Source organism: Phyllostomus discolor, chromosome 6 (genome assembly GCF_004126475.2).
Source record: "Phyllostomus discolor isolate MPI-MPIP mPhyDis1 chromosome 6, mPhyDis1.pri.v3, whole genome shotgun sequence".
Classification (NCBI taxonomy): domain Eukaryota; kingdom Metazoa; phylum Chordata; class Mammalia; order Chiroptera; family Phyllostomidae; genus Phyllostomus; species Phyllostomus discolor.
This window is the reverse complement of record NC_040908.2, coordinates 143643033-143654689: the sequence shown is the minus strand read 5'-3', so window position 1 is coordinate 143654689 and position 11657 is coordinate 143643033. Positions and strand designations below refer to the sequence as shown.

At 46.5% G+C, this 11657-nt stretch overlaps 1 protein-coding gene across 1 annotated transcript; it reads left to right on the top strand.

The window, feature by feature from the left end:
* Nucleotides 1-3642: 3642 nt before the first annotated feature.
* Nucleotides 3643-11384, top strand: KCNA4 (potassium voltage-gated channel subfamily A member 4). Its single transcript, XM_028517751.2, has 2 exons — nt 3643-4051; nt 7077-11384. Exon 2 carries the CDS (start codon nt 7849-7851, stop codon nt 9814-9816), a length of 1968 nt encoding a protein of 655 aa, XP_028373552.1. The 5' UTR covers nt 3643-4051; nt 7077-7848; the 3' UTR covers nt 9817-11384.
* The last annotated feature ends 273 nt before the right edge of the window (nt 11385-11657 follow it).

The window sequence follows — 11657 nt, the reverse complement described above, 5'->3', positions numbered from 1 at the left end:
GAGGCTCGGGTAAGCAGGAAAAATGTGATCTTCTTTTAGTCTTCTCCCACCACATGCGCTGAACTTTCTTGGCTAATGGAAGCCTCTTCCATTGCATATTCATTTTACTACATTCTTATCAAGTGCCTCCTCTGGGTCAGGTATGGTGCTCGTTGCTTGGGACACAGTGCCTATTTTCAGGGAGGTGTGGCAGGGTTCTTGGGGGGAGAGGGGAGGAGTAAACAGAACATTGCAATTCACTGGGGACCATGGTCCCCAAAGAGAACAAAGCATTCTAAAAGCATTTAGAATGGCCTTTGTTTATATCCCACAGGGCCTCCTATTTGCTTTGTGGAAAAGAAGATCTGCTGCCCTTGCCCCGTTCTATAGAAACACAGGCTCGATGGTGCAGTCTGGAACGTTTGTGCCACCACTGAGAGAACGCAAAGCCGGGGAGAAATTGATTGTTGTGATAGGTGCATTTGGGGGTAGGCAGCTTGAAGAATTTCAACTAGTCGACGACTAAGGCAGATAAACTAATAATTCTTGTTTTCTTGGGAGAGTAGAATTTTGGGATTGAGACAAAGTAGATTCTCGTTGCTCATAAGCAAAGCATCTTTCCACTTCTGTTTATTTGTGTGGGTTTCTAGGAATCCTTAAGAGAATTTCAGGGAGAGAAATGTAATGCTTCTCATTTGCTTTATAATTATTTAAAAAGGCAAAGGTGTGTGTGTGTGTGTGTGTGTGTGTGTGTCTGTGTGTGTTTGTGTGGTATGGGATAGGAGAGGGAGGCTGGGGGCAGAACATACTCTTCTCCGTTGGATTCTACCTACATCTCAGGTTCCAGTCACTCTGGGTCCCCCCAGTGCCAGTGCTCATGTGTCTCCATGGCGGCCGCTCCAATTCTCACCCTTCTTCAGACACATCTCTCCGTTCCCTGCCAATCCATGCTTGCCTCTCCCAAGACAGGTTCTGTTCCATTCTTTGCTCCCTAGGAACACTATTCTCACATTCCCACCATAGCATGCATCCCCTTGTTTCATAATCCATCACTGCATCTGTTACAGCCACTAGTTTACACGGATGAATGGACAGAGATTACACGGTATTATCACCACTAGCCTGGGGTCTGTCCACATTGCAGAGAGTCAGAACGTTTGAGGCCCAGTTCTGCTACACAAGTAGCTACGTAACTTTGGGGCAAGTTAGCGAACCACTGTAAACCTCAATTTCTTTCTCTCTAAAATACTGATAATAGTAGTACCTACTACATAAAGTATGTAGTTATTCAGATAAAATTAGACAATATGCATGCAAAGAATTAGCACAGAGCTGGGTACTAGGAGGACACTCAACAAGTGTGACCTGCCTTGATCAAATTCTCAATAAATATCCATTATATGACCTGAATATCTCCCTAAGAGTGATTTCTCCTCAGCTGCACTAGACTGCATTCTCCCTGTGCTTCAGCAACTGAGATTCTTCATGCCTAAGAAGGGCAAATATTTATAAAGTCCTCGGGCATTTTAAACTTTAAAATTATCTGGACTGTGAAAGGAACAAGCGATAAATGACTCATGGAAGCATATTTCATAAAGTTTTAACATGATCCCGTTAAAATGTCCAAGCTTCAATATAACTGCCATCTTTTGTACATCATCATTCAATCTGCTTTCATCTCCCTGAAAGCAGTCTGCAGTTGCTCAGGACTGATCGCACAAATTGCTCTTGGGAAACTAGTCCCGAGGTCCTGTGCCCTGTACCCTGCCTTCTATCATCCCAAGAGACATAGTTCTGATGAGACACCCAGAAACTCAATTGTCTGCTATAGGTAGGTATGAAATTGCACAGTGACTAACCACATCACTGTTGTGGAGCTACAGAGAGGGTTAGGGCTAGTGCACACGATCATTTATACTTTGGGAGAAATCTGCACTCCCTGCTTGCGGGAATGAACAATAGTGGTGAATGAACTGAAGCAAAAAGCCTCCCTCTTTTCCTCTCTCTCTCTCTCTCTCTCACCAGCGTGGAGGTGCCTTTCTCTCAGTTCCCCCACCGTGATTAAGACCAGGGGATCACAAGTAAATCTGTGGACAAAAGCTTAAGCCGAACTTGCTGGAAGACGTTAGGAAAAGCAAGATTGCACCTCGGGTTCTTTTTCTTTCTTCTTTCTTCTTTCTTTCTTTCTTTCTTTCTTTCTTCTTTCTTTCTTTCTTCTTTCTTTCTTTCTTTCTTTCTTTCTTTCTTCCTTTTGTATTTTTTTCTTTTCACTGGTTACAACAAGAATATTTTAGTTATTTAATTTAAAAATCAAACAGCAACGAAAAGGAGTCTTCCAGGTGTACCTTCCTGGAGCCAGGGGCAGTTAGGTGAGTGAGCACAGGGCATATCTATAATTCAGCTCAGGAATATTTCTCTTAATAATTAATCGAGCACCACAAAAGGAAGAGGCCCAATATAGCCCTCGAACAAAGCTGCCAGCTGAGGACTACAGTGGCTGCCTCGGTGCCAAATGACCCGCCCAAGGTCGGATTTTCTTCAACAGTCCTGGCAGGTGCCATCAGTGCTTGCTTGGCCCACGGTGTGGGGGTGGGGGGAGCGAGGAGAGGTGCGGGGCCTCGGTCGCAGCCCGAGGTTCCGGTTGTGTGCCTTTACATTGATTCAACCTTAACACCGCTATCCTTTCTTTTGGTATATTCATGGGAATTGTCTATTTCACCCACGTTCAGAGCATTTCATGCATCTAATAAGCAACCTGGACATCCATCCCGAGGTGAGGACACCGCTGTGGGGTCACTCGCCTGCCTACAGTGTAGTACGTTTTTTACCACTGCGACAGAGAGGCCTCCAGATGGGATCCAAACCTCTGACGGAGTCGTATTTCTTTTTGCAGCAACAGGTTTAAGGAGGAGACTCCCCCCAACCCTGGCCTCGCCTCGCCCCGCCCCCAAGCCAGACTTGCAACCTGCTCAGATCCCTCGACTTTTTCCCACTCGGATGGTGCCTCCGGTGCGCGGCCCTTACCTTGGTCCCGGTTCCCGTTTCTGTGATCCACCCCTCTGGGTGGAACACACATAAAGTCCATCTGTGCCCTGGAGGCCCGACCCGCTATTTGAGGCACACAAACTGTGCAAGGGATGCGGAACAAGAGAGCTCTGGGGACAGTAGCAGGTGACTCGAGGGCTCCAGACCAGCGGCCCCTCCAGAATTGCGCCCGGGCCCCCAACCCCACAAACTTGTTATAAGGTAGGGGTGCCAGAGGAACTGATGAGAAAGCGGGACAGGGAGAGGAGTAGACGCCCAGGGGCACCCTGTTGTCAAGGCTGGACCTCCCATCGAGGTCAATCCCCCAGCCTCTTTTGAGGCTCCGGATCTGCCGTCCGGACCCACATTTCACCTCCAAAGGGAACATTTCTTCCCTCGTGATTATTTTCTCGCTGCCGAGGGTGACAGCCTGGGGCTCCTGGAATGATTCCCAGGGGTTCCCCCCGATCCTCGGCATCTGGGGGCCGGACCCGGGGCGAGCAGTCTCAGTCCTGACTGCGCCCGCCTCGCCAGGCGGGAGGCGCCCCAGGCGACCGCGGTGAACGCCACGCCCTCGGCACGGCCCTCGCCCCGCCCCCGGCCGGCGCGCGTTCTCGGCCAGGGGAGGCGTGTGCTGCTTCTGCAGCCAGAGCGAGAGGCAGAGGGATGGATGTTGGAGGAATTCGGGCTTAACAAGTGATCGCTGCTGTCTAGGATTTTGCTCTTTTTCTGGGGAACCTTGACTTCCTTTTCCAGTCAAGCTCTCCTGTGCTGAACTCCACAGGAGCCAGAGAAGTCTTGGGGGTCTTCCCTGGGGCAGCCCGGATCCCCACACCTGGGCTCCAGCAGCGAGGACTCTGTGCCCCCCTGGCCAGGCAACGGAACTTCTTCCGTGGATATTTTGGAGCCTCCACCTGCCACACAGGCGTGACTCCTTCCACCCCCAAGATCGTTCTTCCCCTCCTCCAGCTGTTGCAGCTTGAGGGGGGAAAATCAAAACCAACCGGGGCATTGTCCTTATTTTTATTTTGCACCCCTCCTGGGAACGGTAAGTATGATGCCTCTCTTATCTCCCCCTCTCTTCCTTTGGCTGTTAAGAAACTGGACATTTGAGAGACAAATAATACCGGGAATGTGACAGAAGGGCATGAATGGAAGGCGGTTAAAAATAAACCAGGAGGTGGGAGAAGGGAGGTGCAGATGATGCGTGGCGCTCCGGGGGGCCAACAGTTGTTATTTTCCCAACCCCATGGATGGGTGCATGCGCCCTGCTTAATATGCCCGAGCGGGAACCTAGGTCTGAGGCGAGGGTGTGATTAAAGATGTCGTTTCCCAACGAGGTGGGGTTTAGATTTAGCATCGTTTTGCCTCATCCCAGGCTAACTGGTTCCGTTCCTTTGGGAACAGCTGGTGAACGGGTTTGAATTGCTGCCTCTCCCAACAATTGGATTTGCGTGCATTTTCTGAGCATTTGAGCAACACATAGGGACTGTTTAAATGGCGTGTGCTGAAGTGTATAAATCTCACCGGTGTTAGCCTTTCTGATTCTGTCTCTCAATCTTTTGCTTCTCTCTCACTCTCTCCCTCTGATAAGGTTCATGTACCATCCTAACACAGTTGTGGAAATTAGCCCTTAGAAATCAAAACAGCTTGTTGTTGGGGGGGTTGGAGGAGGAGGGGCTGGATGTATAGCTGTTGTTTGGGGGAACAGGACTCAGGAATTGGCAGCCTGCAAAATCCTGTGAGTTTGATGATGTTAAAGAGGAAGGGAAATATTTCCCTGCAAAGGTCTGCCCTATAAAGGCTCCTGGGAGTTGGCTTGAATAATTCTCCTAACATGAATACCTTGAGGAGGAAGAGGGATTTTTTTAAACCAGCCTAATTTGTTGAGAGGATTTTTTTTCCTTTTTCCTTTTCCTTTTTCTCTCCTCCTTCACCTCCTCCTCCTCCTATTCTTTTCTTTTCTTTTCTATTCTTTTCTTTTCTTTCCTTTCCTTTTCTTAAGATTAGAGAATAGTGAAGTAGCTGGTAGCCAAGTAAAAGGAAGGTAATTTGTTTTTTGTAGGCTGGGGGAGTTGGATGAACCAAAACTAGTAAACCTAAATAAATAAGAAATTATTCTGTGTAAAGCAAAAATAGGCCAGATGTAGGTCTCCTGTAGATTGATGGTGAATTAGAAGACCCTGTAATTCATGACCTCTGGGAGTCAGTTGGACAGGACAAGGGTGTACGTAGTGTACAAATTTACAGACACTTCAGTTACACTGGGGCTTTATTTAGATGGTGTATTTTAACTGCTTTGAGGGAGTTGGGGAAGTAACTGAGCAAACTCTCAAACTATTTGGCCTGTGAAAGGATTTAAAGGATGTCAGCCTGACCCTCCACGGTGAAATTAGACATGTAGAGACCACCTGAGGGTAAATGTTTTACAGTATGAGATGGGGTTAGGAGTCAGGCAAAGGAAGAGGGTTGTCTATTGAGAGAGAGCCCTTCTTCGCAGGTGTATTTTCTGGGTTTTGTGTCCAGTCAAGCTCATCTCTTACCTTAGAAGAATGTGTATGATTGGGAAGGGATATATTTTTGCCACTTTCTTGATTCACACTTCATAAAACTCGGTGTGTTTAAGCTTCTAGGCTGACACGATTCAGCAAGGAGCAAGCAGCAGGTGGTCGAGAGCTGAATCCCATTAATGGCTCCAGAAAACCATTTTCCTTATGCTGCTCAAGTGCTGCCAGTAATAGAAGCTAGTAGATGCCCCGGATTCTGTCATTATCCTCCCCAATTCTCTGGGCCACTCTTCTGTGTTCTTGGAAGTCCTGTTGGACAGAGTGAATGGAAGAAGCAAGAGCAGACAGACGATTGGGGCAGGGGCTTTTACAGGCCCTGGTGGGGGAGATGAATTAGTTGGACCTAGGGAGAGCTAAGCTAAGGAAGAAGAAAGGCCAGGAATACCAAGTGACAGTGGGGACAGAGCAGGCTGCAAGGGAGATGTGATTGGGAAGTGGGAGACTGAAGATAAAGGTGGGTAGAGAGAGAGAAGAGAGGGGAAGGTAGGGGATGGGAGCTGTTGATTAAATGAAGGGGGAGGCGGGGGTAAGACAGGCTGAAAACAAAGTCCGCACAAACTGGGATTTAAAAAAAAACATAAGGAGGTAGTCCCTTGAGACGAGTGTAGGAGGAAACATTGAGATGAACATGGAGGAACTGCAAGGGGAGAAAATGGTTATTAGGGAAGTGGAAACTGGGATTAGCTCCTCAGCTGTGGGTGGTAGGGAGTGTTCTCCAGTCTCAGGAACAGAAAACAATAGCAGGGACATGCTTCAGGGAGTCAGGAAGTGCCACCTTAATACAGGCCATTGGTGACTCTCAAAATGTCCTGGATGGCCTCACATTCTGTCCTTCCCCTACTCCAGACAGCAGTATGAGAACATACAGATTAGAGGGTGGGTAGATAGCTAATGAAAGGTTAAATTACTGTCACATTCTTAATAACTACTGGGATTTTTTGATACTCATTATGTATAATTCAATGTGTTATTCTGTCAATATCCACTATCTCATTTAATCCTTACAAAGGTGAGATGGGGAGGTTGCATTTTCTATAGTTCGTAGCTGAGGTTATTGAATCTTGTTCAAGTGCTGGAGCCTGGATTAAAGAAAACTGTTTTTTTTTAATGATTTTTAAAATCCTGAATCAAGATAGAGAGGGTGCAGAAGGACACTAAATTCGGAAATATTTTACGTGTGGAAATTTTTAAAAATGCATTAAGATCAATGTATGATGGAAGGAGCTGTAAAGTGACAGCATTATTATTGTGGAATGATGAGAGTGACATGAAAATAGACTGAGCTGAAATGATACCCGAAGAGGAAGGAAAGAAGGCTGTTTAGGCAGAAGGTGATTTAACGAACTGCCCCATTCTCCTTGGAAATTTAGAGTTACCTGGTGCTTTGTCCAGTTTGCCTGAGGACAACAGAAAGAAATGTTATGTGAAGGAAATGCTCAGTTTGCTTTTTATGATTTGATTCTTCTTTTTATTTTTCTTCTACGCTTGTTTTCCTTCCTTTTTCAGGTGAAGTGCTTCTTCTGCATGATTTTAGCTGAAGGATGCTCTGCATTTCCTTGATTTCTATGGAGACCTCAGAGCTGGGTTTGCCCCTGCTGACATCTCATCTTGCACCTTCTCTACCTCCCAAGGTCTTTGCCTCTATCTGTAGCTTGGCATTGCCCCTGGGTCCAGGAAGCCTGTGAGGAACTTAAGGGGGGAGCCTGGAGAGTCATCTGATAGGTTTGAGTGGCAATGGCTGGACATACTTCGAGTCTCATGTTAACATGGGTCAAGCAGTCACTGGAAGGCAAGTGCTGAGACTAAAGGCTCATTTGCATTTTATTTAAATTTGATGGACTGAGCGTTGGACAGTTTCCATGGCAGAGAAATATATTCCATTTTCTAGGCACAACTGCTAGCTGTCAGAGACGTGCTGCCTTTGAATCTGGCCGCAGCATCACCGACCACAACCTACATGTATTTCCAGATTTGAACGTCCACCACAAAACAGGTGTTCGGGAGACCCCAACGTTTCCTGACTTAGGCTTGAGAGTGCTAGACTCTTTATCTAGACCAGCCAAGCTCTGGAGAGCAATGCTGAATCCCTGGGAAGACAGAGCATGGGGCGTGCAGATTTAAAAACAGAAAATGCAAAGTTGGACTGAAAATATCCTTAGTCTTCCAAGCAATCTGCTTAAGTGTTCCAAACTTACCTTAATTGGGTGAGAAAAGAAGCTGCCCTATTTTTTCTTTCTCCTGCCACAACTGGAACCAGCCATTTCCGAACACCGCCACCATGGAGGTCGCAATGGTGAGTGCGGAGAGCTCAGGGTGCAACAGTCACATGCCTTATGGTTACGCGGCCCAGGCTCGGGCCAGGGAGCGGGAGAGGCTCGCTCACTCCAGGGCTGCGGCAGCGGCGGCTGTCGCAGCGGCCACAGCCGCTGTCGAAGGCAGTGGGGGCTCTGGAGGGGGCTCCCACCACCACCACCAGTCTCGTGGGGCCTGCACCTCCCACGACCCTCAGAGCAGCCGCCGCAGTCGGAGGAGGAGGCGACAGCCATCCGAGAAGAAGAAAGCCCACCACCGCCAGAGCAGCTTTCCTCATTGCACCGACTTGATGCCCAGCGGCTCGGAGGAGAAGATCCTGAGGGAGCTGAGCGAGGAAGAGGAGGAGGAGGAGGAGGTGGAGGAGGAGGAGGAAGAGGAGGGAAGGTTCTACTACAGCGACGATGACCACGGTGATGAGTGCTCCTACACGGACCTGCTGCCTCAGGACGAGGGGGGCGGCGGCGGCGGCTACAGCTCGGTCCGCTACAGTGACTGCTGTGAGCGCGTGGTGATAAATGTGTCCGGCCTCCGCTTCGAGACCCAGATGAAAACTCTGGCCCAGTTTCCAGAGACCCTGTTGGGGGACCCCGAGAAGAGGACTCAGTACTTCGACCCTTTGCGTAATGAGTACTTTTTTGATAGGAACAGGCCTAGCTTTGATGCCATCTTGTACTACTATCAGTCAGGAGGCCGCCTGAAGAGGCCAGTCAACGTCCCCTGCGACATCTTCACGGAGGAGGTGAAGTTCTACCAGCTGGGAGAGGAGGCCCTGCTCAAGTTTCGGGAGGACGAGGGCTTTGTGAGAGAGGAGGAAGACAGGGCCTTGCCCGAGAATGAATTTAAAAAGCAGATCTGGCTTCTCTTTGAGTACCCCGAGAGCTCCAGTCCAGCAAGGGGCATAGCCATTGTCTCTGTCCTGGTCATCTTAATCTCCATTGTCATTTTCTGCTTGGAGACCTTGCCTGAGTTTCGGGACGACAGGGATCTCATCATGGCTCTGAGTGCGGGCGGGCACAGTGGGTTGTTGAATGACACTTCGGCGCCCCACCTGGAGAACTCGGGGCACACGATATTCAACGACCCCTTCTTCATCGTGGAGACGGTCTGCATTGTTTGGTTTTCCTTTGAGTTCATGGTTCGCTGCTTTGCTTGTCCCAGCCAAGCGCTCTTCTTCAAAAATATCATGAACATCATTGACATTGTCTCCATTCTGCCTTACTTCATCACGCTGGGCACTGACCTGGCCCAGCAGCAGGGGGGTGGCAGCGGTCAGCAGCAGCAGGCCATGTCCTTTGCCATCCTCAGGATCATTCGTTTGGTCCGAGTGTTCCGGATCTTCAAGCTCTCCCGGCACTCCAAAGGCCTGCAGATCCTGGGCCACACCCTCAGAGCCAGCATGCGGGAACTGGGCCTTCTCATCTTCTTCCTCTTCATTGGGGTCATCCTGTTCTCCAGTGCTGTGTATTTTGCGGAGGCGGATGAACCTACTACCCATTTCCAAAGCATCCCAGATGCATTTTGGTGGGCTGTGGTGACCATGACAACTGTGGGCTATGGGGACATGAAGCCCATCACTGTGGGGGGCAAGATCGTGGGGTCCCTGTGTGCCATAGCGGGTGTCTTAACCATTGCTTTGCCAGTGCCAGTGATTGTCTCTAACTTTAACTATTTCTACCACAGAGAGACTGAAAATGAGGAACAGACACAGCTGACACAAAACGCAGTCAGTTGTCCGTACCTCCCTTCTAATTTGCTGAAGAAATTTCGGAGCTCGACTTCTTCCTCCCTGGGAGACAAGTCAGAGTATCTAGAGATGGAAGAAGGAGTTAAGGAGTCTCTCTGTGCAGAGGAGAAATGTCAGGGAAAGGGGGATGACAGTGAGACAGATAAAAACAACTGTTCTAACGCGAAGGCTGTGGAGACCGATGTGTGAATCTAGCTCTCTGTCTGCCACTGCCCCCTCGCCCCTACCCCAGCATCTCCAAATATATTTATGCATCAAGAGTGCAGTTACGAAAATGAAATATGCAAATGAATCCAATGCATACAGTAGTACACCATTTAATGGTTATACGTGGCATAATTGTTACTAAACTTGTATTACATATTGAATAAATGATATCTCTTGGAGAAGAGGGAGGCTTAAATAGGAGCAAATTGATCTTTATATTTTTTATTAGAATGCAAGAATTTTGCACATTAACTGGAAAAGATGTTAAAAGTAGAGATGGTTCCATGGAGAGGATGTGTGTGTTTGTGTGTGTGCTGTGTGTGTGTAAGTAAATTGTCAACATTGTTAGTAATCGTGCAGTGATGGGAAAGTTGGCATTTTGAAGTATTTACTATGTAAGAACTAATGAATTTGAACAGTCATTTATGAGTGCTTTAATAGCATCTCATGTCTTTGGATTCCAGAGTTGTTTTTTAAAAATTGTAAGAATTACTGTGTAGAAACAAAGAAAGTGAATTATTTAATAGAATGTAGGTCACAATTTTATCTTGGATTTAATTAAAGTTTATTTTTAACTGGAAATTAACTTTTAAAAAGGCTGCAGGGGCCTTTAGAAATTGATTATATTTTATTATTAATTTTGGGAGGTTGTGAGAGCAAATGCCTAACATTATGCAAGAAATGACATTGGAGAAAAATGTAATAAGTTTTGTTCACAGATACTGGGACTGGAATTTTTTTTTTTACTACTTTATATGCTGGAGATTGAGAGAGACTTCATACTGTGAATGTTTACTAATGTAACAGTTCAATGACAATCATTGGAACAATGATTTCTTAGTCTTATTTTATTGTTCTCTTCTTTTCTTTGTGTGAGACTAAATGCTGCAGCAGATAACAGCACAAGATTCCCTTTTTTAAAACCTAGATAATTGATCTGCAAAGGGGCTACGAGGTCAAGTCTAGCAACTGAGTCTTTTGAAATTGGTCTGTTACAATGATGCTTCTGAAACCATCCTATTTTAAATATTCTGTCTTTAAATCCAGAATAATTTAACCAAAGCTAATGCATGCACTGAAAGAATTCTTGAAGAAGATGCTCAGCAGCTACAGTGATTATGGCTTAAGAGCTTTCTATTAAATGTGCAACATAAGTGCTAGGTTTACTAAGTTTATTTCTTTGTGCAGAATGTGGGAAATCACCTCAGAATTTGGCATCCAATTTGCTAACATTGGTATAAGACAGAATTGTGTCAAAACCTTTGGATTCAACATCATCATCATCATTATATTTGTTAAAGGAATTTTATGGCACATATAAGTGCTTAACCCATGGCAAGGTGTTCTAGAATGTGAGGTAACAGCTAGTGATTGGACTTGCACTATTAAGTTATAATGGGACATAGGTTAGCAAACTCAGAATACATAATAGACCTTGTTCTCTCCAATGTTTCTTCAACTTCTATTCTTTATAAAGTAGGTGTCCTGCGGTTTGGGGAAAAGATTATCTAGGGTATGTTAAGTACAGAACAAATACTTGCAACTGTGAATTTTGGGAGGAAAAAAAAACCTAGAAATAGCTTTTCCCAAGCTTTTTTATTCCAGGCCATCGTTTGGTAATAATATAAATTGTCCCTCTCTTTTAATGATATTTGAAATTCAAAGCTAATCCAATATTAGGTTTAAAAGCAGGGTTCCATCCTTCTTCCCATCCCTCCCCACCACTCATAGAGAAACACCTCTTAAGAACACCTTTGGGGAATGAAAAGGAGAATGAAAGGCAGCAAACTGGAGTTGATTGAGCGTTCCAGGGGTGTCCAAGC

Coding starts and splice junctions, on each gene's coding strand:
- KCNA4 (XM_028517751.2), top strand. CDS start 7,849: ATGGAGGTCGCAATGGTGAGTGCGGAGAGCTCAGGGTGCAACAGTCAC.